The sequence below is a fragment of the Symphalangus syndactylus genome, chromosome 19 (assembly GCF_028878055.3).
Source record: "Symphalangus syndactylus isolate Jambi chromosome 19, NHGRI_mSymSyn1-v2.1_pri, whole genome shotgun sequence".
NCBI classification, from domain to species: domain Eukaryota; kingdom Metazoa; phylum Chordata; class Mammalia; order Primates; family Hylobatidae; genus Symphalangus; species Symphalangus syndactylus.
Window position 1 is genome coordinate 67,584,699 of NC_072434.2, and position 27,145 is coordinate 67,611,843.

Consider the following 27,145-nt stretch of genomic DNA (forward strand, 5'->3'; position numbering starts at 1 on the left):
TCAGTTTGAGCAAATGTTGATTTATTACCTCAGGTTGTAGGCATTTACAAGACAGAACAGAGACATCCAGTGTGTTCCAAGCAGGGTCATGGACTAGTGCTCACCATAACCCAGGTGCACCAGCAATCTGGGATATGGTCTCCTACAGAAGCACAGCATACAGAGAAGGTGCATTTATTTATTCAGTAGATAGCAAGATTTCCCAGGGAGAGGAAAACTGCCCTGCCCCACCTCTACCCTGGCTTTCCAGACTTCTAAGGTCTTTATTCAGCAGTGACTTTCACTTGACGAGGTGGCTCTCCTCGCTCACATCACCCTGTCGGACACCTTGACCAATAGGTCAAGGGAGACTTCTGCCAGCTCGCCTCTGCTCTGCTGGTGGCCTCATCCTGCCACTGTGGCTTTTCAGGCTCTTCGTCCTCTTGCCCTGGGGGACTTGAGGCCCCACTCTGGCTTTCTTCTTTGTACCAGGCCCTCGCAATGTATTCTTGCTGCTTGTAGGAGAAGCCAGCTTCTTGGAGGAGCCTTTCTCAGACAAACCCTTGGCTGGGCCAGAAGCTAAGGTTGCACTGGAAGATTTTCTAGCAGCTTTCTCTGATTGCTCCTTTAGCAAGTCCAAGACTGTCTCTGAGAAATCAGTATTTATTTAGTGAAAAATATAAGTCCCAGAAAGTAGCTATAAGAGAAACCTATAACTGCATTAGAGTTCTTTAATATAAATTCTTTTTATTAATACTTTTTAATTCCCTAACTGGCCTTGGTCTAAATATATGACTTTTTTAGAAGGGTCACTCCAGCGATACATGGTTCTGTAACCGTTTCCTTAAGATAGTATCCTTCCTCTGTAAGTCTTTCCTGACTCCCCACCCTGCCCCAAGGAAACATTCCTCATTCTAGGGGCCCTCTCAGTGCCCTGAACATCCTTCTATACCAGAACATTAGTGCTACATTTATTTCTTTATTTGCCTGCACTTCCCATCCCCACTCTTATTTAATTCTGAATTCCTACACATCATAGGCTTTAAGTGTTCATCGCTGTATCCCTAGGGATTAGCATAGTTCCTGCCACAAAGTAAGCATGAAATGAATGATGCCAAATGAATGAATACATGAACGATTAAATGAATGAATCAAATGAATGAATGAATGAATGAATGAATGAATAACTAGAGGAAACCGGTCATAGTAGAAATGGGTATCCTCACACTCATAACTCCTCTGTTATGCAGAGGAGATGTATAGACTTAGTTTCCCTCAGGGCGTAACTAAGACTGCACTGTGGGAATTATAGCCTGCTTGCTGAGGGCACTGCCTTAGCCTCCACACCAAGGCCTGAGCCTAAGACTCAAAGATGGACTCACTGGCGAGTGGTCTGAACGGGATCCGCTTACTCTTGGTTCTCACCGGCACTGGCTTGTATTTGCACTTGCCTGGGGGTGCTCGCCTAAATACACAAACAGAAAGCATGAGGATGCAAGACCCTGAAGATGCAACCAGAAAATCAAGGTCACCAGAGGGCGTATATTTGCAAGAATTGGGGTCAGCCTTTACTTACCCATGGGAATGGGGTAGATGTAATAGGAAATATGCTATGAGCTCAGAAGGAGAGGTAAAAGGGCACAGACAGAACAGGGCACCTCAGGCCCTTGAGAGACAGTGCAGAGAGGGAGTTAGGAGTATGGGCATTGTGGCAGTCAAAACGGGTTCACATCCTGGTAACCAGGGGCAAAAAAACCTTGCTGAGTCTCAGTCTCCACATCTATAAAATGCAAAAACTAATACTACCCATCTTGCTTGGAACAGTGCCCAGCACATAACAAGAGCTCACAGATGAGGATGATGAGAATGATGATGAGGATGATTCTGCTGCTGCTTCTGATGATGGTGCTGGTGACTCCCTTTACAGAAAATGTCTTCAAGAACTCAAGGCACAGCCCTTAGGCAATGCCAGCTTCTCTGCCTAGAGACACATTCTTAACACATTCTTAAACTGCTTGTCCTGGGAGCATCTTCTGAAATAAAAGGGACTTTGAGGACAGAGAGTAGTTCCACTGTAGAGAGCAGAGCTGGAACTTCCCAGCCCATCCCCATTGCCTTCTCTGCCTCTGGCCTTGCTCCAACTCTGTCTCTCACTGCCATCCTCCCAAGTCCAGGTGGGGAAAAAAAAAAGGTAATTGTATTTATTTAATAAACACTTATGTAGTGCTTAGGCACCATTCTAAATACTTTGCAAATATTAACTCATTGAGTCTTCCTAACAACCCTGTGAAGTAAGTACTATTATTATACTCATTTTACAGAGGGGAAACTGAGGCTCACGCAGGCTAAGAAACAGGCCCAAGGCCACATAGTTAGTCAGTGGCAAAGCCAAGATTCCAAGCCCAGGCTCAAGTCCATGTTCTCAACCACTGTATTTAGCTGCCCCTAAAGGAAGGGTAGGAGGAAAAAATGGGAGGGAGAAAAGGATACATAAATTAATCAGGTGCCCTCAAAATGCTGGGATTGGTGCATTTCGTGCAAAGACAAGCTGAACACGTAATCAGAGCAGAATCTGGTCCACCTATAGAAGCTTTAAAAAGTCTATATGATTCGATATAGTTATAACTGAATGGAGGGAATCGTGCTGAAATGACCTCTCCACAAAGAGAACTGAGTTCCTATTCCAGGCTCCTCTTAGTAGCTGTACCTAGGGCAAGTAGTTTAACTTACCTAGCCTTCAGTTTCTTTATGCATAGAGTGAGGATGTTAACCTGCCTGGTTGGAATTCTGTGAGCATTAAATGAGAGCCCACATGCATGGCACTTAGCACAGTGCCTGGCACATAGGAATAACTCCATAAATGTCAACTTAAAAAAAAAGGTGAATGAGTAAGGATATCTTCAGTGTGAAAACGCTTTATGGGCACTTTCTGTGTGGCTTCTCACAGCTGCTCTTGTAAAAGTGGGGAGTTAAATTACCTGCCAACTAAATCAGAAAACTGCCAAAGGAAAGAAAAATAGATTCACATAGGAAGCCTGTTAATGGAAAGAGAACTCCCCACCAAGGCATCGTCAACCATCAGAAGCGCTTTAAAGACCCTGAGTCTGCTCCATCCCCTAAGGCCAGGAGAAGTGCACAGAAGCAGACCCAGCAGTGGAAACAGCCCAGCATTAAATTCACCCCTTGGCTATCCACGCTCCACCATCCACACATCACCCCGGGCACAGCCTCAGGGACGGAGCCTCTTCCAGGAACTTCCGAGAACACACAAACTGAGAGCCCTGTGGCCAAATACAAGCTGAACCAGAGCTGGCCCCCAAGCCCTAACCAGTGGCTGGACCTATTTGCCTCATGTCTACTGAATGCCAATCCAGATATGGGTAACATAAGCCTCAGGGGAAAATTTTCTTCTGCAGGTCTATCTGTAAGCTAATTCGGGGGAGATTTTCTTGCTTTGGCAAGAATTTTTAGATAAATCTAGAGCACTGGGGCAGGGTGGCCTGTAATCCCAGCACTTTGGGAGGTCGAGGCAGGTGGATCGTTTGAGCCCAGGAGTTCGAGACTAGCCTGGGCAACATGGCAAAACCCCGTCTCTACTGAAAATACAAAAATTAGCTGGGTGTGGTGGTGCATGCCTGTAATCCCAGCGACTTGGGAGGCTGAGGCACATGAATAGCTTGAACCCAGGAGGCAAAGGTTGCAGTGAGCCGAGATCGTGTCACTGCAGTCCAGCCTGGGAAACAGAGCGAGACTGTGTCTATAAAAAATAAAAATAAAAAATCTAGTGTACTGTGCAGACTCCTCAGGATGGATACACTGCATCATCCTCCCCAGGGCAGATAACCCAACCCAGACCCAACAACCTCTCAAGCGGGAAGTTGTATTGTGGCTTTTGCCTGTGCTGGTGGAGGTTGGTCGGCCTCTGAGAGAGATAGGCAAAGAAGCAGAAGGAAACAGCATAGAGCCCAGCAAGTGAATAAACACTACACTCCAGAAAAGGTGAAGCTACTGAGGAACCTGCCAGTTAAACGTATTTGCCAAAGACCTGCAGATCTGCACCAAGCCCAGGGGACAGGGGAGCAGTACTTACTCAGGTGCTCAGAGGTGTACACCTGTTGTTAGATGACCTCAGACAGATACTTCCAGAAACATATTTTTTTAAAAAAAAGGCCAGGCATGGTGGCTTACGCCTGTAATCCCAGCACTTTGGGAGACCGAGGCAGGTGAATCACCTGAGGTTGGGAGTTCAAGACCAGCCTGACCAACATGGAGAAACCCCATCTCTACTAAAAATACAAAATTAGCTAGCTATGGTGGTGCATGTCTGTAATCTTAGCTACTTGGGAGGCTGAGGCAGGAATATCGCTTGAACCTGGGAGGCGGAGGTTGTGGTGAGCCAAGATGGCACCATTGCAGTCCAGCCTGGGCAACAAGAGTGAAACTCCATCTCAAAAAAAAAAAAAAAAGAAAGCCACAGACCTAGACTAACCCTAGAAAGGCTCAAGGTCTTCATGTCCAACTGCAAAGAGACCATTTCCCAAGTATTTCATAATTGCTATAGACGCATTGTCCTATGCCATTATTTGTCCAAACTGCTTTTCATCTAGAACCTGAGTTTGCTTCGGGACAATGAGGACTGTTTTTATGGCCTGCCATGAAGATAAGAAATGAGAAAAATGCACCTGAGAAGAAAATGACATCAAATCTCACCTTGAGGGGTCAACAAACTTGTAAATAGATCCATGTGGTGCATAGGCACTTGGGTAAGAGGTCGCCAGGAAATACAGCTCCCCTAAGGCAACAAAAATAGACAGGCTATAATGGGACATCAGGCAGGGCTGAAACAGAGTTGGATGCACAGAAAATGGTCAAAAAGAGGTTATGGCCCTAAAATGCAGTGAGCCCCAAGAACGGAATCCCAGAAACCTAACTGGCATCAGCTTTGCTGGGCTGTGAGCTCCTTGAGGAGAAAGTCCATCTTTGAACCCCCCAAAGACTAGCTCAGTGTATGGCCTAGCAGAGGTAATTTCACATGTATGTTTGTTTATCAAACCAAACAGGTTTCTCCCTTATCACCTCCTTGCTCTCAGAAACTTCACCTCAGTGAATCTCCATTTCCTTCCCCACATCTTTCCTCTGTGAACACTTGAATATATACAGTCTGCAGGCTGAGGACCATCTGTCAATCGCTGTATTTTGCCCCTTTTTTAGTCCTTTTGTTTCCCTTCAGCCTCACTCCCATTTTCCTCTTTCAATCTGTCCTTGAGTTCCTTATTTCCTGGTGACCCTCCCCACTCTCCACCTCTCCTCTCGGTCTTTTCCATGCCCCACAAAAATCACCTCTACCCACACTCTCCTGTATCTCTCAGATATGGTCTGGCTGTGTCCCCACCCAAATCTCATCTTGAATTGTAGCTCCCGTAATTCCTATGTGTTGTGGGAGTGACCCAATGGGAGATAACTGAATCATGGGGGCAGCTTCCCCCATACTGTTCTGGTAGTGAATAAGTCTCATGAGCTCAGATGGTTTTATATAGTTTTATAAGAGGAAATCCCTTTCTCTTGGCTCCCATTTTCTCTTTTGTCTGCCACCAGGTAAGATGTGCCTTTCACCTTCCACCATGATTGTGAAGCCTTCCCAGCCATGTGGAACTGTGAGTCCACAAAGCCTCTTTTTCTTTATAAATTACCCAGTCTCAGGTTTGTCTTTATCAGCAGTGTGAAAACGGACTAATAAACTCCTAGAAAGAGCCCCCCGCTCCTTCCCATTTCTCCCAGTTGGAACTCTGGGAAATGTTCTTTTGTCACAGTAACTACCTCATTCCACCTTGCTTTCTAGTTATTTGTGAGGGACATTATGCTCTGGGGTCATGAGCCCCAGTGGAGAGTCCCAGAAGTCTGGTTTAATTTCTGATAACACCAGTTCCTCTCTATGCTATCTTGGGAGACCTCTTCACCTGCACAGCCCTCGAGATATTTATTCATTTGTAAAATGGGGATCACAGTGCCTCAAGTGATTGTTGGGTATTCAATTAGAAAGTGTTAGATAACCAAGCCGGGCGCGGTAGCTCATGCCTGTAATCCCAGCACTTTGGGGGGCTGAGGCAGGTGGATCACCTGAGGTCAGGAGTTCAAGACATGCCTGGCCAACATGGCAAAACCCCCTCTTTACTAAAAATACAAAAATTGTCCAGGCGTGGTGGCACACGCCTGTAATCCCAGCTATGCAGGAGGCTGAGACATGAGAATCACTTGAATCAGGGAGGCAGAGGTTGCAGTGAGCCAAGACCACATCACTACACTCCCAGTGCAGTAGGCAACAGAACGAGACTGTCTCAAAAAAAAGAGAACGTGTTTGATAATCGTAGTTATTAATACTTTCTCATCTCTCTGACCCAATGTTTGTGCAATTACACTGAATTAAATTCACTTGCTGTTATGTGCTTACACAACTTTCTCAATTTTATGAAAGAAAATGTCTATTAAGTTGCAATTCTGAAAAACCTAGAGCTTTATACAGCTCTGAATTATTTAAACAACTAATTTTTTTTTGTTTTTTGTTTTTTGTTTTTGTAGACAAGGTCTTGCTCTGTTGCTGACTGGAGTGTAGCTGCACAATCACAGCTCACTGTAGCCTCAACCTCCTGGGCTCAAGCAAACCTTCCACCTCAGTCTTTTGAGTAGCTGGGACTACAGTGCATGACACCACATCAGGATCACTTTTTAAACTTTTTGTAGAGACAGGGTCTCCCTATGTTGCTCAGGTTGGTCTCAAACTCCTGCACTAGAGCAATCCTCCCAGCTCAGCCTCCCAAAGCAGTAGGATTACAGGCGTAAGCCACCACACAACAGCTCTAAACAACCACTTTTTGTGGAGAACAGAGACCAGCGTTTGTCTTCTGCTAAGTGTGAGCCTCATGGTCTTTGTGTAGCCCCTACACAGGGTAGCAGCTGCCTAACAAACTATGATTTGTGTACTGACAAACTAGATTTATAATCTTCCCCATGTAAGAGATCTGATGAACTAGGACACACCATCCTTTACAGTCAGTTTGCTTTGTCTGAATGGGAACCCCAGGCACCATCCAGAGTGATTCTACCATCAGATAAATGTTGTGTCCACGAAAGGTCCACGTGTACAGAGGCAGGGGCCCCTTGAAACCATGCAAAGGCCTTCCCAGTCTAAAAAGAAAATTGAAAACCGTGCCTATACAGGACTGCAGTTTGTGCAAATTACATGTCTTCCACATTCCATAGACTTCCCATTGTATTTTTAGGAGAAAGCAATGCTAGAAGTGAATTTCATCTGTAGCATCCAACTGATATTTTTAATGTACGTCTTAGGGGAGAAAAACAAAAAAACTATAATATGCCATGTAAAACAAAAATGCATGCTATACAAATTTACTGCAAACAGAATTCATTTGACCAGCCCTCTTTGGAATGCCCTTCAGTGACTAACTTTCGGAAATCCCATCAAGTAAACCTCAGCAATGGGCAGCTCCACACCAGCCATTCACTCAGCAGCAATTCATACCAGCTATCAACTCTCAGGACCCAGGATGAGAACTGTAGCCATAGGTGAGGCAGAGCTCAAGTTCCAAGTAAAAAGTGACTTACCTAAAGCCAGTGGACTGATAATAAAATAATGAAATAAGGCTCAGATCTAAAAACGCCTCTCAGAGGAAAAGAATATGGCAAGAGCAGAAAATATGAATCAGTTTATGCAAAAACACAAGAGCAGGCAACTCTGGAAAAAAAATAATTTGCCTCAGGAACAGCCTCATTAGCCTCAGGGCCGCCCTTGGGCAAATGCTTGGGAACACTTTGGCAAGTGTACCCCATAAAATTCAGCCAAGGACTGTGTTTTGTTTGCCAGATGTACCATGACTGTTTGTTGTTTGTTTTTTTGTTTTTTTTTATACTGTCTGTTTCCTACTGTGAGAAGTCTACAAGCACAACAAACCAAGCCACCAAAGCCAGGGTCTCTGTGGCCTCCTGAAGAGGAACAAGCCACAGAAGATGGCAGCCCAGGATCCCTGGGCAGGTCTGCTTCTGGGGTTCCAGTTTCTGGGGTGGTGCCAGACACAGGGGTGTCCAGCAGAGGAGAGACTCCACCACCACCTGTAGCTTTCACGTCACTCACTTTCCACTGGCCATCATCCTGCCAGCCTGTGGTTTCTCTCCTTTTTCATATGTTTGGACTTCCAGTTTAGAACTCACACAGACTTTTTCCTGGTAAAATATTCGAAGTTTCCAAAATTCTTGAAGTTTCCTCTGCTCCTATAAAACATTCATCTCAAACTATCTGTTCATCAGCTAGCTGAGAGGAAAGGGTCCGGGAGCTGACTGGATCTCTTTATATCCTACTCAAGTGAAGGTCCCAAGGCAGCCACCTCATATCCCAGAGGGGAAAGAAACCAAATACTTCAGAATCCTTTGAGACTCTGGTTTATACCTACAGAGAATCTTTTTTTAAAATTTTTTCTTTTTTTGTGTATTTTTTGTGTTTTTGATTTGTTTGGTTTTCTGTTGTTTAATTATTATTTTTTTCCACCTATAGAGAATCTAGATGTGGAAGGGACCTTGAGGGATCACCTTATTATCTCTGCCTCGAAACATGATGATAATCTCGTGCCAAATACTGAAAAGTTCACTGTCCTCACATAAAAAAAATTAAAATTTGAAAACTTTATCTTTCAGAGTGAAACATAACTTATGTAAAGCTGAAGTTAAAAATCGGTTTTCTGATGATAAAATGTTTGGAAATGTATTAGAGCTGAGTCTCTCTGTGTCTCTCTCTCTCATGTGTACACGTGCACATCATGCTTCACTGATGCCCTTAACACATGCCTAGTCTGTCTATTGAGCAACCTCCTACCTAGATGTCTACCTTTTAATCAGATTTCTAAATAAATAAATAAATAAATAAATAAAATCCTCCTTTTCTCACAAACTCTTGGCAAGGTCAGGAAAGAACCTGGCCCAACTAGTGAGATGATCACCAGAGGTCCCTTTCCCAGACAGCACCGGCAGCATAAACACCCACTGCCCATTTAGTCTGGCCCACTGTTAGCCCTTTCCACATTTCTAAAACTGTGGTTCAGAATAGATCTCCCCCTCACAGTGAGTTGTGTGGTTCAATCAGGAAGGAGTAGGTTGGCATATTCAGTCTGTTTCTTCATTGGTGAAATGAGCATTATAATTACATCATGGGTCGGGGTGCGGTGGCGCACACCTGTAATCTCAGCACTTTGGGAGACTGAGGCGGGCAGATCACCTGAGGTCAGAAATTTGAGACCAGCCTGGCCAACATGGCAAAACCCCATCTCTACTAAAAATACAAACATTAGCTGGGCATGGTGGTGGGCGCCTGTAGTCCCAGCTACTTGGGAGGCTGAGGCAGGAGAATTGCTTGGACTCTGGAAGCGGACGTTGCAGTAAGCTGAGATGGCGCCACTAATCTCCATCCTGGGTGACAGAGCAAGACTCTGTCTCAAAAAAAATAAAAAATAAATTATATCATGGGGGTGTTATGATTACAAAACAAGGTGAAAAATGTGAAGTGCTTAGAATAGTATCCAGTACATTATAAAAGATGACTAAATGATAGTGATCATAGTAGAAGTGATAATTACTATTTAAAATAAATGTTCAGTTGAAGCCTGTGATTATCCGAGTTCCAGTAAGCAGACATCAGACAACTCTGTACATTTGTTACCTGCTTCATCTTCAGCAAAAGAGATGATGAACTTGCTATGGCTGCTGATCAGCCCCGGGAAGGCACAGGACGTGGTGCTGCCCAGGCAAAGATCCTGCTTCTTCCATTTCTTGGTTTTTCTATCTTCCTGCAAAGCCATAAGTCGACTAGATGAAAAATAAAACCTTATGTTTTAGGAATCCATATATCCACTCTGTAGAATAGTTTTTCTCCTAGAATCAGGGATCCCTGAGTACTAGGACTGAGTCCCCCATTAAGAGATCAATAACTAGCCTGCCTCCAAGCAACCAAAAAGCTTCTTCAGAGATATTTCAATCACCCTCTTGCCCTAGATGTGGAAGTTCATGTTCTATTATAAAAGGAGTTTGGACCAGGACCAGTGGTTCACACCTGTAATCCCAGCACTTTGGAGGCCAAGGCAGGCAGATCACTTGAGGTCAGGAGTTCACGACCAGCCTGGCCAACATGGTGAAACCCCCATCTCTACTAAAAATACAAAAATTAGCCAGGCAGGGTTGTGCATCCCTATAGTCCCAGTTACTCGGGAGGCTGAGGCACAAGAAATGCTTGAACCCAGGACATGGAGGTTGCAGTGAGCCAAGATCATGCCACTGCACACTCCAGCCTGGGTGACAGAGCGAGACTTTGTCTCAAAAAAAAAAAAAAAAAAAAAAGAGTTTGATGCGCTGTGTAGGCTGCACCACTACAAAAGACTAATCTTATTTTCATTAGTTGTGTGACCTTTGGGTAGTTGCCCAATATCTCTAAGCTTCAGATTCCTCATCCATAAAATGGGGAGTGATAACATATTTTACCATAGGTGAGAATTTTGAAGGTTAAACAAAATAATATACATAAAGGTCTCACCAATGTGTGTAGCACAGAGTAAGGGTTAAAAAAAACTACTAACTTATTATTATTGCTGTATGTTTATATAGTAGCAGAAAGATGCTTCCTATCCCTCTATCATCTATCTGAACTAAAAGTAGATTTTTAGAAGAAAAGGGAAAGGAAGTTGGTTAGACCCTGGGTGCTCATCAGAATCACCCGGAAAGTTTTATGGAAACAGAGATCCCAGACCCAGGGGATTTTGATAAGTATACCTCAATTAAGAATCACTGCCTATGACTGGGTGCAGTGGCTCATGCCTGTGATCCCAACACTTTGGGAGGCTGAGGCGGGTGGATCACCTGAGGCCAGGAGTTCGAGACCAGCCTGACCAAGATGGCAAAACCCCGTCTCTACTGAAAATACAAAAATTATCTGGGCATGGTGGTGTGTGCCTGTAGTCCCAGCTGCTTGGGAGGCTGAGGCATAAGAATTGCTTAAACCTAGGAGGCAGACGTTGCGGTGAGCCGAGATTGCACCACTGCACTCCAGCCTGGGCGACAGAGTGAGACTCTGTCTCAAAAAAAAAAGAAAAAAAGAAAAGAAAAGAAAAAAAAAAGAATCACTGCATATTAACCAAATGATGTGTGTATGGGGGCAGGGTGGTGAGTGGAGGTTGTAGGGAGAAAAACATGAAGAACAATAGAATCCCAAAGATCTAGTAAGTGATGACAAAGGACCTGACCAATTAGTAACTTTACCCCATCTCTGTAACTAAGAATTGCAGCATGAAAATAGAACATCTTTTCTAACAGGGACCAGATTTACTTTCCCATCTTAAACATTCCAAAACCTGCACAAGATAGAATAATAATGGCTTGAAAGATACTGAAGATCAGGCAATGGAGGAGTGTGTTCTCTGAGAGACAAGAAACAAACAAGGCGAACCCTATGATTGTTCCAGCATACTACCTTGAGAGTTTCCGGCACAGGGAGGGAAAATACAGGCAAAGCCCAGCAGGCTCCTTGAGCTGAAAAGACATTGCTGAGAGTCCAGGAAGACCAATGCAGTAAGAGATTGCAGGACAGATACTGGAGAGAAGAGAATTGCACAGAGAATGAATGACAGAGAGCTGCAAAAGGTTCCCCTGAAGTAATCATCAGTATACTCAACAGCAGATACATGGGAGAAAATATTTCAAAACAAAGGAAAGAATTAGAAGAAAAAGTACTTGGCATTTACTTGAGATCAGGAATAGCATAAGTATCACGGGGTATAGGTAGAATTCAGTAGTGAGGAATAGAAAGCACTAGAAAAAACACTACCTTGGTTCTGTTTAGCAAATATTAATAGCAAGACCTGAAAGAATCATACTACTTCCAAGTAACTTATGTCTCCAAGCAAAATTCAAAATCATTTATAGGAATACAAAAATATCCAGCACCTACTAAGTTAAATTAATATTTCTGGCATCCAATCAAAAATTACAAGGCAAGTAAAGAAGGAGGAGAATACAACCCATAATAAAGAGTAAAATCTGTCCATCGAAAGTGGCACAGAACTGATGAAGATGTTAAAATTAGCAGACAAGAACATTTAAACAATGATTCTAAACCCTGTCTCTACTAAAAATACAAAAATTAGCTGGGCGTGGTGGCGGACGCCTGTAGTCCCAGCTACTCAGGAGGCTGAGGCAGGAGAAGGGCGTGAACCCGGGAGGCGGAGCTTGTGGTGAGCCGAGATCACACCACTGCACTCCAGCCTGGGCGACAGAGCAAGACTCTGTCTCTAAAAAAATAAAAAATTTAAAAAAAATTATAGAGAGATAGGAGAGATACAGAACAGACCCAAATCAAGTTTCTGGAGGTGAAAAATACATTGAGATTACACACACACACACACACACACACACACACACTCAATGGGATGAATGGCTGGCTAGACATTACAAAAGAAACAATTCATGATCTAAAAACATAGCAATGGAACTACCCAAAATAAAACACAGAGAACATTTTTTAACATAAATAGATCGCCAACGAACTATGGAACAACTTTAAACAGCCCAATATACATGTAATTAGAGCTTCTGAATAAAAAGAGAGAAGGAGTGGGGACAGAAGAAAACATATTTGAAGATATAATGGCCAAAAATATTCCATATTTCTTGAAAGCTATAAATTCACAGATCCAATAACTGCAACAAACTCTAAGCACAAGAAATATGAAGAAAACCAAACTAAGGCATATTTTAATGAAATTGCACAAAACTAATGATAAAATCTTAAAAAGCAGCCATAGGAAAAAAAATGATATATTACATATGAAGGAACAAACAGAAGTCTGGCAGCGGATTTCTCATTGGAATGGTGCAAGCCAGAAAATAGTGGGGCAGCCTCTAAAGAATCAAAGAAAAAAACATGTTAACATAGACTTCTATACCCAGTGAAAATATCTTTCAAAAATGAAGGTAAAATAAAGACTCCAAAAGTGAAAACAACTCATCACTATAGACCCCACTGACAAGAAATGTTAAAGGAAATTCTTCAGACAGAAGAAAAATGATATCAGATAGAAACATGCATCTACCCAAAGGAACTGAGAGCATTAGGAATGATAACATTCTTATTGCCACTGTAACAAATCACCTCAACTACAAATTACCACAACTTTGTGGCTTAAAACAACATACACTTATTCTTTTATAGTTTTGGATGCCAAAACTCTGAAATGGTCTTCACTAAGCCAAGATCAAGGTGTTGGCAGGACTGTGCTCCCTCCAGACGCTCTGGAGGAGAATCAGTTTCCTCACTCTTTCCAGCTTCTGAAGGCCGTCCCTATGCCTTGACTCATGGCCCCACATCACGTCACCTTTTCTCCCTCTGCCTTCGTTGTCGCATCACCTTCTATCTCTCCCATCTTCAAATTTCCCCCTACCTTCCTCTTCTAAACACATTTGTGATTTCATTTAGGATCCACCCAGAAAATCCAAGATAGTCCCCCAAGTCATATACAACAAGTTCTGGGACCACAGTAAATCTAAAATAGAAATCAAAAGCAGAAAGATCTCTGGAAAATCTTCAGGTAATTGAAAACTAAATAGCACACTTTGAAATAACTCATGGGACAAAGAAATCAAAAGGTAAATTAGAAAATATTTTTAACTGAATAACAATGAAAACACAATATATCAACATTTACAGGATACTGCTAAAGTAGTACTTGGGGGGAAATTTATAGCACTAAACACATATATTAGAAAAGATGAAAGGTCTCAGATCAATAATCTCAGCTTCCATCTTGAGAAACTGGAAATAGAAGAGCAAATTAAACCCAAATCAAGCAGAAGGAAGAAAAAAGAGAAGAAATCAATGAAATAGAAAAAAACATAAAAATAACAGGAAAAAAATCAATGAACACAAAAGCTGGTTCTTACAGAAGATCAATAAAATGGATAAACCTCTAACCAGACTGATTAAAAAAAAGAGAAGACACAACTACCAACTGTATCTAGAATAAGACAAGTGACATCACCGTAGTTTCTATAGATATTAAAAGAATAATAAAGGAATATTATGAACAACTGAATGCCAAAACATTTGACAACATAGACAAACTGGAAAAATTCCTTGAAAGGTACAGACTACCAAAGCTCACTCAGAAAGAAATAGATATGCTGAATAATTAAATCTAATAAAGAAATTAAATTTGTAATTAAAAGTTTTTTCACATAGAAAACTTCAGGCCCAGATGGTTTTTCTTGGAAGGAAGAACACGTAAGGAAAAATAATACCTATTTTACACAAACTCTTCCAGATAATTGAACAGGAGTACTTATTCTATAAAGCCTGTTTACCCTGATTCCAAAGTCTGACAAATATATTACAAGAAAGAAAAACTATAGTTCACTATTCCTTCATGCAAGTAGATTTTAAAATTTCAAACAACATGTCAGCAAATCAAATCCATCTATATATAAAAAGGATGGGGCTGGGGCAGTGAGTCATGCCTGTAATCCTAGCAGTTTGGGAGGCCAAGGTAGGAGAATAGCTTGAAGCCAGGAGTTCAAGACCAGCCTAGGCAACATAGTAAGACTCCATCTCTACAAAAAAAAAAGTTTTTTTAATTAGCTGGGTGCCACAAGCTACTTGGGAGGCTGAGGTGGGAGGATCACTTGAGCCCAGGAGTTCGAGGCTGTAGTGAGCTATGATCGTGCCACTGCAGTCCAGCCTGTATAACAGAGCAAAACCTTGTTTCAAAAAATAAATAAATAAATAAGATAATGCATTATGACCAAGTGGTATTTTCCTCAGAATGCAAGACTGCTCTAGCAATTTTTAAATCAATCAATGAAATTCACCATATTAAGAAACTAAAAATTTTAAAAGCCCGCATGATTCATCAAAAGATGAAAAGAAGCATTTGACAAAACCCAACATCTATATCTAATACAAATTTTCAAAGGACTAGAAATAAAAGAAAATGTACCCAGCCTGATAAAGGGTGTGTAGAAATCACCTACAGCTGTCATCATACTGGTGTGATGTCACACAGTAACATCCACTAATATGATGGTGAAAATGAATGCTTTCCCCTATTTCTACTCAACACTGCGCTGTGATTAAGGTAGAGCAATAAGCCAGTTAAAAAATAAGAGCAGGCTTCCAATTCGAAAAAAAAAGAAAGCAAATACAAAAAATTAGCCGGCATGGTGGCAGGCGGCTGTAGTCCCAGCTACTTGGGAGGCTGAGGCAGGAGAATGGTGTGAACCCGGGAGGCAGAGCTTGCAGTGAGCCGAGATCACACCACTGCGCTCCAGCCTGGACGACAGAGCGAGACTCCGTCTCAAAAAAAAAAAAAAAAAAAAGAAAGAAAGTAAAAAGTGTCTGTATTCACAGACCTTCTAATAAAATTACCTTCCACATAGAAAATCCAGTAGAATCTACAAAAAAGCAATCAGAATGAACAAAGAGTTCAGCAAGGTTGCCAGATATAAGCTCAATATAAAAAAAATCTATATACTAACAATTAACAATCAGAAACTGGAATTTAACAAAATAACATTTACTATAACATCAAACACTAAGAAATAGGTAAATATGCAAGATCTCTACACTGAAAACTATAAAATACAGTAGCCATGTTATTCATAATATTTCATAACTGGGAATAGCCAAAATGTCCATCAGCAACACGGAGCATAGATGAATAAATTGTGGTGTATTCATACAATTGAATTTTACAAAGCAATAAAAAAGACAAATTACTGATACATGGAACAACATTGATGAATCCCACAGACATTACCGAATTAAAGAAGCCAAGCACAAAAAGAAGAGTACATACTGTAATTATTCCATTTATACATGAAGTTCCAGAAGCAAAACTAAGCTGTGGTGGGAGTGCTTATCTCTGGCTGGGGTGTGTGTGTGTGTGTGCATGTGTGTGTGTATGTGTCAACTTCTTTTTGGCCTGGATGGCTATATGTACATATTCACTGGGGATGGGAGACAGGCTGGAGATCTGATCCCTTTGGCATGTTTGGAAATGCTCAGAACAAGTAAGCTGGATGGAAGCTGGGCCCCTTCCCTTTATAGTGAGCCCCTGGTACGAGAGAGAGAGAGGGAGAGGTAATAGACAAGAAGGAGCCTTCTAGGGTGATGAAAGTGTTCTGCCTCTTGATATGGTCGGTGGTAATATGAGTGCGTACATTTGTAAAACATCATACAACCTATGCTCTTACATGATTATATTTCACCATATGTAAGTTACACCTCAGTAAAAACGTTAAAATAAAAAGAGGGAGAAGGGACATCAGTCCTTCCTTACCCACTCATGAAGTCTCCAAAGATATACAGGCCATTGAGATTTGGGGATTCACAACCACGATAGACATAACCTCCAGTGACTGACTTCCCCACTGCATGGCCATAAGCATAGATTGGCAGAACATCATCTGTCCAGGAGACAGGAAGGAGAGTGAGTGTCATGGGTCAATCTCATGCCTCCAATCCACCCAAAATTCAAATTCATTAGGTCTGGGGCAGTCTAGGAATTCACTTTTTAAAAATAGCCACTGCCAGGATGTCTCTGGTGCCAGTGAGTGGCTGGAGGACCACTTGGAGAAGCACTACACCACAGGACACAAACAAGGCGTGATTTAAATGACCTGCAGGGCAGGACATTCAGGTTTTATTCCCCACCTCCACCTCCAACCCACTTAACTCATCAAAGAAATCACCCAGAGAGCTTCTTACTTACCCAAAGAGGCATTGTGACAAAGTTTTTTGTCATAACATGCAAACCCTTCCTTTGCTCTCCAGCCATAGTTTCCACCTTTCACAATGAGGTCAATCTCTTCAAACCTGTTCTGGCCCACGTCCCCACAGAATATCCGGCCTCGGCCCTGGCGCGTTATGGGGTCCCCTCGGTCCACAGCACAACGCCACATGTTCCTGATCCCATAGGCATAGATGGCGGGGTGGGCCCGTGGCTCAGAAACAAATGGATTGTCCGAGGGGACTCGGTACCGCTTGCCATCTGAGCCTGCCCTGTTCACATTGATCCTTAAAACTTTTCCCAACAGGGAACTTCTGAAAGAAAGAAGGCCAAGAAACAGAATCAGGTAAGCAAGGAAAGCCACAGGACTGGAAGAGATCACCCAGAAGGGCCGACTCATAGTTGATGCCAAGAGACTGCTAAGGATCACATGGGAAGATTTGACTTCTTATTTTCCTTCTTTTTTTGTACCAGCAAGAATGAGCTTGAAGATTTTCTTTTAAATCTATCCAAGATATTTAAGACTGCCCCATGTTTGGCTCGAAGAGAACTACGAGGCAAAGGTTTGATGTGATCTTGGCCCATGTGACCCTGAGCAAGTTGCAGCTTCAATTCTTATTTTAATGATGAGCACAGCTTCTCTCTGATTTGGTCTAATATGACAAAGTTTTTAAAGAAGCTAGTTATATTGTTTATTCTTTATTTAACAACGTGGTCAGTTAAAAGAACAGAATAGAAGCTTTTGAGAGGCTCTGCCAATGACTGTGGTCTCTGGGGCTGACTTTCCTCATTTGAAAGTCAGAGGAGAGTAACTGATGGCCTTGTACCACTGCTTCCTATGAGGATAAGAAATTTCACACTCAAGTAAAGGGTCTGGGATCTAATGGACACATGATGATCAGAGGCTGCTATTATTTTTAATATATTGGCCAGGTGCAGTGGCTCATGCCTATAATCCCACATTTTGGGAGGCTGAGGTGGGCAGAGAGCTTGAGGCCATGAGTTCAAGAACAGCCTAGGCAATACAGTGAGGCCCCATCTCTATTTAAAATATATAGCAAGATAAATATTATTTACCTTGGGGTGTGATTGTGAGGTAAGGGTTAAATGAGTTACTGTGTATATAGTGTTTAATGCGATACTTGAATCACAGTAGGTATTTGACAAATGTTAGCTTTGTATTATTATTAACCTCAATATTTTTATTACTAGGAATAATAGAAGCCAAGCGCTTACTGGGTGCAAAGGGCAGAAGGACCACATGACCTTTATCTAGGCAACACAGCATCACTGGGCTCTGGTACCGTATTGTGTGGGTTGGGATTCTGTTTTTTCCACTTACTCATTGTACGACCTCTGTGCCTCCATTTTCTTGTCTGTAAAATGGATATTATATGTATACTTCATAGGATTCATTCATTCTGTGTGTAATTATGGAAAGGCTCCCTTGTGCCAGGTACTGTCCTAAGTGCTGGTGATATATCAATTAACAAAATAGATATTAGATATCAATTCTTGTCCTTGAAGGTTGCTAAAATTACCTTCTCAAATGTAAAGTACTTAGACCAGTGCCTGACAAGCTGCAAGCACCCAATACACATTGGCTCTCAGTAGTTAACTTCTCATGTGTCTCCAGGGCCTAGCACAGCACCTGGAACATGGTGTTCAATAATATTATTGAGTTGAATTGAATTAGATGATTAGTGTGGTGAATAATGACCTGCTAATATATATATATATATTTAAAATCCTGAATTCTCCTTTACATAACACTCTGACAGTTACATTGAGCATCAATGATATTAACTACAAAAATATACTATGTCTGAAATTTATGGAACAGAAAACCAAACGTTCCTCCCATTGCCTCAGTGGAGTGGACTACATCTTGCAGTATGTGATTTGAGTTTGATGCCATCCCTGCAAAAACACCATACCAGGGGCTCACTCTGAAGGGACAGGGGCCCAGCCTCCATCCAGCTTACTTGTTCTGAGCATTTCCAAACAGGCCAAAGGGATCTCCAGCCTGTCCCCCGTCCCCAGTGAATATGTACATATAGCCATCCAGGCCAAAAAGAAGTTGTCCGCCATTATGGTTTGAGGCTGGTTCTTCGATCTCCAAGATGACCCTGGAAGAGAAAAAAGAAACCACACATTAGGATTTGACACAAGCTGAAGCTGCATCCTCTTGAGATACCCAGAAATGATTGGTCCAGACCACCGAGATTTGCCAAGCCAGCCAAGACCTGCGTCTGAGTTTTTAAGGATCACAAAGCAGGTAGCTCTGGGGCTCTGAGATGCCCCTTGTTTCCTGGTATAACTCTTTCATGGCTCATTTTTCTTTTTCTTTTTTTTTAGACAGAGTCTCACTCTGCATCCAAGCTGGAGCGCAGTGGTGCAATCTCAATCTCATCTCACTGCAACCTCCACCTCCAGGTTCAAGTAATTCTCCTGCCTCGGCTGAAAGCCTCCCAAGCAGCTGGGATTACCACCACACCTGGCTTTTATTTATTTATTTATTTTTTTTATCTTTTTTTTTTTTTGAGATGGAGTCTTGCTCTATCACCCAGGTTGGCAGGCAGTGGCATGATCCTGGCTCACAGCAACCTCTGCCTCCCAGGTTCATGCGATTCTCCTGCCTCGGCTTCCTGAGTAGCTGGGACTACAGGCATGTGCCACCGTGCCTGGCTAATTTTTGGTAGAGACAGAGTTTTTCCATGTTGGCCAGGCTGGTCTTGAACTCCTGACCTCAAGTGATCTGCCTGCCTCAGCTTCCCAAAGTGTTGGGATTACAGGCATGAGCCACCATGCCCAGCCTCATTTTTCTTTCCTACCATGATTTAACGAGCTGTGGACCCAGCCAGGGTAACAACCATCCTTTTCTAGGGCTTGCCCTTACTCTCGGCCCTACCAGAATGCTCCATCCCTTCTTTCGAGTAACTTAAGAGGGGTTAATCTATCAGTTCTTTATGCTCTTTGCAATCCTCCAACCTGTCTACCATGGGAAAAGAGGCAAGAGAGAAAGGAGAAGAAGGAAAAAAAAAGGCAGAGTGGTAGGGTGGAAAGAGCATGAGCTTGGAGTCAGTTAAAACTGAGTCTTCACCTGGCCATGCATCCATAGCTTGATGGCCTTGTGCCACGGCTCCCAGTGAGAATGAGAAATCCCACATTCAAAGTAAAGGGCCTGGGATCTAATGGCACATAATAATCAGAGGCTACTATTATGTTTCGTATGTTGATAATATCTATAATCCTTTCTCAGACCCCTATGGCTGCTGGTCCTTACCCTTTGTAAAGACAGGAAAGTATGTCTTTATTTAGGGTAACTGTAAGGTGATGGCTACATCCCATTAAACAGCCTTAACTCAAGAGTCTAACTTGGGCCGTCCTCAATCCACAGTGACTCTTTTCTCAACAGTTCGAGTAGTGCTCTAAAACCAGTGAAGTTCCCCTCTATTAGCTCACGGACCTGGTTGGCATTATTTCGGAACACAGTACAGCTGCAGGCTCTCATGAGTATCTCTCACCTCTCTGATTTCAGGTCAGCTTTGTTAGGATCAGCCCGAGAAACCTTCATCTCACTAATCCGGATCTTTTCTACCTTCTTCTTGTCCAGGCACGAATAATAAATATAGAACTTGCGATTGTGGCGGAATTTGGGGTGAAAAGCCAACCCCAAGAAGCCTCTCTCATCCCCGATCCATGGGGTGGTCAACACGATGTTCTTGAGGTCCAGGAAGGGTTGCTCCAGGCGACTCCCATCAGGGAGATAGACCCACACCACTCCCACCTGTTCGGCAACAAAGAAGCGATGGGTGCCGTCCCCAGCATGGACCATGGAGACAGGGTTCCTCAGCCCGTTGGCCACCTCGCTCAGGCAGAGCTGCAGGCAGCCCTGAGGATCTTGGGCCACCATGCCCAAGTGGCGGTTGAGATAGTCGTTCCTCAGGACATTAGGGAAGCAATAGTCCTTGTCAGGAAGGTCCAGGAGGTGGCAGAAGCGGGCACCGTCCCTTCCACGAGACTCCTGGAGGGCGCGGTCATTGGTCAGCAGGGAAATGGCGGAGTGACAGTTAGAATGGAAGGCAGAGCAGTAATCAGAGCAGAGGCCCGGGAGATTCCGAAGAGGCGTCTGGGTGTTTTCGGCGTCGTAGAGGTGGGCTGCGTAGGGCGAGCACTCCTAAAAAAGAACGCGGAGCTCAGCTCAGCATCAGACCTGCCACACCGGCACTTGTCTCAAGTTTTGAGCAAGCAGGAAGAAAAAAATGGTGCTAGGCAGAAAAAAATCAGGATTTGGGGGTTTTTGTTACCAACTGCTGCTAAAACTCTTCTCTGTGATTTTCTACCCAGTTAATGCTCCCGGAAGTCAGAAAGCAGGGAAAATCTCTCATGTTCACTATACTATCTCTAACATTTCAGCTTAGTTTTTGACATTTAAATTAAATGATGCATGAATGTTTTTTCAAAAAGATATTACTAAATTTCTAGATCTCTTTCTTTTTATTTTTTAATTTTCATTTTATTTTATTTTTCATAGAAACAGCCTCATCATGTTGCCCAGGCTGATTCCAAACTCCTAGGCTTAAGTGATTCTCCTGCCTCTTCGATCTCCCAAAGTGCTGGGATTATAGGCATGAGCCACCATGTCAGCCCAGCCTCATTTTCTTATGGATGCTATATCTACCAAGATTTTATTTCTTTATACAAGTCTGAAACAATTTGGCAAAAATTTTACATTTGTTCAAATCTGGTTGTTGGAGATACAGTGCTAATTATTTAGTTTTTCTGTGGTTTTCCATATTTTTGGAATATTTTACATTGAAAAATAAAATTATCAGAATTGACATAGGATGTATCACTCTCAGAGATTAGGTGTCTAGCAATTTCTTCAATTATTTATTTTAAAAATTTCAGTGTTTAATATATGCAAAGTACCATGCTGGAACCTATACACATTTGAATTGTCGCTATAGGGCAATATGCCTGCTCCTTACACAAACATATGAGGACTATTTGCTCAAAGGAGTATCTGCTACCTGGACCTCCCTAGACTATAACATTTTTTAGGAGGAAAATAGAATATTGTGAGCAGACAAGCGACTCCCAGTAGTGATGAAAGACAGAGGCAACTGAGATTAGGAAGGTAAGAAAGTCCAATTCAAAGGGTGTCATTTGGAGCCGTGCATTAGAGCAGAGTTCACCCATTGGCCCAGAAGCCCCCTTCTGATCACTAAGGACTCTCTTGAGCCAGCGAGCCTGCGCAGAACCATCTCATTCACCTCTGTGCTGCCATCGCTTCACAAAAGGACCAGCAGCATTTTTCATGTATATGTGAGTTCCCTGTTTTCTCTTATTTCCTCTGATTGTACATTGCAGAGTTAGCTTTCGGTCATCGGGCAGAGGGGAAGAAGGAGCTCAGAGATTCACAGGCTCCCCTCGGGGTGTCTGTTTCCTTTTAAGACAGTTATCACAGCAGCTATCAAGAAGCAACATGACCCACTCTAATGTGTCCCCTTGCTCATTCTGTCCACTCTCGGAGACTGGGAAAAAGGGAGAGGGGAGGCTGAATTAAGGATCCAATACTTGAGAATAGAAGGGGGCTGTGGAAAGAGAAGCATCACTATGGCACACTCTCATGCAGCCATTTAGAGTTTGCAAATTTGCTTCTACTCAATTAGCTCAGTAACTAAACAGATACTTCCCTATTTTAAAGGGAAGAAAATCAAAGCCCATAAGGTCTCTAGCCAGGCGCAGTAGCTCACGCCTGTAATCCCAGCACTTTGAGAGGATGAGGGGGGCAGATCATCTGAGGTCAGGAGTTCAAGACTAGCCTGGCCAACATGGTGAAACCCTGTCACTACTAAAAATACAAAAAAAAAAAAAAAAAAAAAAAAATACCCAGGCATGGTGTCATGCGCCTGTAGTCCCAGGTACTCAGGAGGCTGAGGCAGGAGAATCACTTGAACCCAGGAGGCAGAGGTTGTAGTCAGCCAATACCGTGCCACTGCACTCCATCCTGGGTGACAGAGTAAGACTCTGTCTCAAAAAAAAAAAAAAAAAAAAAGTCTTATGTGACTCTCCTGTTGAGTCTCTCTTACGTGCCAGGCACTGTTCTCTACATTGATTGGGATGCAGCAGTGAGCGAAATACACGAAGTCTCTCTTCCAATGGAGCATATAGTTTGGGGAGCTCAGAAAACTGTTAAGTAAACAAGCCAGTGCTGCTGTTACTATACTTTAGCACGATGTGATCAAAAGGCACAAAACTTGGAGACTGAGCATCCAGCTCTGTGCCCCAGGATTGTTTTACCTTGGGTAAGTCATCTAAACTCTTGAGCCCTCATCAGTAAAATGAGGATCCTAACAACTGCCTGCAGAATCATTGCTGGGTACACACTACATATGTTGGGGAAGAAAGAGGACCTTATAAATGTGAACAAATAAACACGTGTAGGACTGTTTGGCTCAAATTGTTCTTATTCCTCAAATCCCTAAAACAACAGTGCTGCTGACTTTGACCTTCTGAAACCTCATGCAAGAGGGAAGGGTCAGAGGTATTAATTTTTACCGGGGGAGATCTCAGAAATAAACATTCTCAGTGCTGCTTGTAAAAGCTCAGCTTCTACCCTAATGGATATCCTAGAGTTAATTCTCCAGGAAACAACTGAGGAGTGGTGTCCAAGAGTACAGCCCCAGGCGGTGCCACCCAGGTGGCTGACTTTCTGGGCCAGGCTCAGCTGTAATTCTCTCCTGGACTCTGGGAAGCTCGGTTAACCACTCCACACCCTATGTGGGAGTTACAGTGGTCTGCAAGTTCAGGAACAGTGGCACCAGGAGTCATGAAGAGATGCCTGTGGATAGCCAAGTCATTGTGCTGACAAGCCCACGGGGTCTCAGTTCAAAAGGCTGCCTGGACTTCTTGCCTCTCCTCCCCAACATCATTAGAGGGGTCCTCCCCAGGCAACCTCTTTTATCAGCTTTCCAATGCTGACCTCTCCCCATTAACCCCCAAACACCCTCTTCCTACAAAGTCTGTGTGTGCAGCCTACACCCATCTTGTTTTCAGGCTGAGCTCAACCAAAATGATGCCTCCCAGGAATGTGGATTTTGACTGTTGGGCAACCAGGAGAAGCAGAAACTCTGTGAGTCACTGCTACTCAGCAGCTTGCATCTCTCTCTTCCAGCTCTGGAGGGTTGGGCGGACAAAACTCTGGAGACAGTCCCCAACCCCTGCTGCCGCCATGGTGAGGCCAGAGATTGCCTGGCAAAAATCACCCAGATGAGAAAGGACTGGACCCCAGCAGATGCCACCACTCCCTCCCTTAACGCACTCAGTAAATTCCACGAGTATAAGTGCCTAGCTCTCTGAGCACCGCAGAGGATACAAATAATTATTTGCCATGCACCGCCAAGGGAGTGTGGCAAATAATGGCTGCTCTGAGAGCTCCAGGAAGAGTGTCCCTCTCATTCTCCAGGAGCCTGGAGAAGAATCAGGGCCAGCAGAATCCCACATGGAGAGCTTTGGGGAACCCATGGAGACCAAATTCAGCATACACTCGTGTTAGTGTGCGTGTCCAAAGCTGGCAGTTCCAAGATGAGGCACCCGGCACACGAACTTCTAAAGGGCTGGGCTCCCAAAGCACCCTCTGCTCAGGACCCACACCATGCAGCCCAGCACCCGAACCCCTGGGGCTGGAAGGCACTTTTCACTACCTGGCAAAGGATGTCTTTAATGTAATCTCCACACAGCTCATGTCTCTTCAGATCAAAATATTCCATGATGTCCCAGTACCGGGCAGCGATGCGGCGGTCCTTGTGCTGGTCACAGCAGCCAAAGGACTCATAGTCAGAGCAAAACTCAAGGTGCAGAAGGGGCTGGAAAGGGGGCCCGTAATCCAGGCACTGGGGGTGTCCCTGCAGCAAGTCCACCTGGCCCAACAAGAATATGAGGCAGAGGCAGAGAATGCCAGAAGACAGCCAGGGGGCCCGGCAATGCAGACCACCACACAGATTAGGAGTGGACGTTCTCAGCATTTTGGCCTTGGGAACACTCTGGCTGCTGTGTTTGCTCAGGTTGGCTTCCCTGCTCTGCCCAAGGTCCTCCCTCTCTGCCTCCCCCTCTTCCTCCCCCCACTCCACCCCGTTTTCTCCTCCTTCCTCCTCTTCCCCGCCTCTCCCTGCCGAGGTGGTTTCTGAGCAGTGTCCCTTCTGTGGGCTCCCTTTGAAAGCAGTGGGAGGTGTCCCATCCCCCCTCCCCCCAACCCATCTAACCATGAAGCCCCACTCTAGTGCTGCTGGTGTTACGGGGGCACACCTTTGCTTAGCCAAAAGTGCAATGGTGTCAATGGCAGAGGTGCTCGATTCCTTAAAACTGCAAAGAATTCCTGCTGTCTGTGGGGACGCCCAGAAATTCACACTTTTTTACTGTTTCTTCACAGACTGAGTGGCCCAGAGTCACCATGAGAACACCATACATTACATCATCCCAGACTTCACACTCTGTAGAAGGAAAGCTTCAAGCATTCCTACAGTGCTGAAGGGCCCCAAGGGGGTGGGGGATATGGAGGGCCCATGGCAGCAGGCAGGGTGTGCTGTATAGCTCCGGGGATCTGGCAAGGTGTACATTCAGAAGGGTAGGAAGAGAGGGCATTTCATGAATCTTGCATCCACAGTAAGGACCAAGGAGAGGAAGGAGGACACAGTGAAGGAAAAGAAGGGGAATCTTAGTCCATGCTACTGTAACAAAACACACAGACTGTAATTTATAAATAATAGAAATGTATTGGTCACAGTTCTGGAGGCTGAGAAGTCCAAGATCAAGATGGCAGTAGGGGCTGGGCATGGTGGTTCATGCCTGTAATCCCAGCACTTTGGGAGCCTGAGGCAGGAGGATTACTTGAGCCCAGGAGGTTGAGACCAGACTGGGCAACATTGTGAGACCCCATCTCTACAAATATAAAAAGAAAATTAACCAGGCATGGTGGTGCACACCTGTAGTTCCAGCTACTTGGGAAGCTGAGTCAGGAGGATTTCTTGAGCCCAGGAGTTTGAGGCTGCAGTCAGCTATGATCACGCCACTGCACTCCAGCCTGGGCAACAGAGCAAGACCATCTCTAAAAATAAAAAAATAAAAGATACCAACAGGTTCAGTGTCCGATGAGGGCCCTGTTCCTTATTGATGGTGACTTGTTGCTCCCACGGTAGGACAGAATGGTTCAGATCCACTCCTTCAAGGCCTTTTATGAAGACCCGAATCCTATCCATGAGGCCTCTGCCCTCATGACCTAATCACCTACCAAAGGGTCCACTTCTTAATACTATCACATTGGCGATTACATTCCAATATATGAATCTGAGGTAGGGAGGGACACATTCAGACCATAGAAGAGGGAGGGTGGTCCAGGGAAAACAAGGAGTCAACAAGGACTGTTTGGGACAATTTCCTCAGGAAGCACAGGACAACTGGGTGCCTTCCTTTGCCAAATCTATATCTGCTGTAGGGACACTCCTCTTCACTTAGTATATGTTCCCACATTAGTATTTTAAAAATGTGTTTTGTGGCCGGGCATAGTGGCTCATGCCTGAAATCCCAGCACTTTGGGAGGCCGAGGTGGGTGAATCACCTGAGGTCCGGAGTTCAAGACCAGCCTGGCCAACATGGTGAAATTCCTTCTTTCCTAAAAATACAAGAATTAGCTGCCAGGTGCGGTAGCTCACACCTGTAATCCCTGCACTTTGGGAGGCCAAGGCGGGTGGATCACAAGGTCAGGAGTTCAAGACCAGCCTGGCCAGCATGGTAAAACCCTGTTTCTACTAAAAATACAAAACATCAGCCGGTCATGGTGGCGCATGCCTGTAGTCCCAGCTACTCAGGAGGCTGAGGCAGGATAATTTTTTGAACCCAGCAGGCGAAGGTTGCAGTGAGCCAATATCATGCCACTGCACTCCAGCCTGGGCAACAGAGCAAGACTCTGTCTCAAAAAAAAAAAAAAAAAATTAGCTGGGCGTGGTGGCAGGCACCTGTAATCCCAGCTACTTGGGAGGCTGAGGCAGGAGAATCGCTTGAACCCAGAAGGCAGAGGTTGCAGTGAGCCGAGACCGTGCCATTGCACTCCAGCCTGGGCAACAAGAGTGAAACTCCATCTCAAAAAGTAATAATAATAAAATAAATATAAAATTTAAAAAATGTGTTTTCCTTTGTTCACATCCCTTGCACATAACAGGCTTTGATAAATATTTCTTGAATGAATAAATGCAGAACATGAGTCCCAAACTCACACAGCCCCAAACCCAAACAGGCATGAGCCAAGGCATAGGTCAATGGGGACATTTGGCACT

At 43.9% G+C, this 27,145-nt stretch overlaps 1 protein-coding gene across 1 annotated transcript; it reads right to left on the minus strand.

Annotated features, from left to right (window-relative positions):
* On the minus strand, positions 1 to 24,901 carry HHIPL2 (HHIP like 2). The gene is made up of 9 exons (XM_055234993.1): positions 24,521 to 24,901; positions 20,336 to 20,988; positions 18,794 to 18,937; positions 16,791 to 17,122; positions 16,359 to 16,485; positions 9,701 to 9,846; positions 4,690 to 4,771; positions 1,362 to 1,444; positions 1 to 627 (listed from the first exon to the last, which is right to left on the minus strand). The coding sequence occupies exons 1-9, from the start codon at positions 24,839 to 24,841 to the stop codon at positions 341 to 343; spliced, it is 2,175 nt and encodes a 724-aa protein (XP_055090968.1). The 5' UTR covers positions 24,842 to 24,901; the 3' UTR covers positions 1 to 340.
* Positions 24,902 to 27,145: the final 2,244 nt, after the last annotated feature.

Coding starts and splice junctions, on each gene's coding strand:
- HHIPL2 (XM_055234993.1), bottom strand. CDS start 24,841: ATGCTGAGAACGTCCACTCCTAATCTGTGTGGTGGTCTGCATTGCCGG. Junction 20,989..24,520: donor TTAAAGACATCCTTTGCCAG/GTAGTGAAAAGT, acceptor GTTCTTTTTTAG/GAGTGCTCGCCCTACGCAGC. Junction 1,445..4,689: donor AAGTTTGTTGACCCCTCAAG/GTGAGATTTGAT, acceptor TTGTGTATTTAG/GCGAGCACCCCCAGGCAAGT.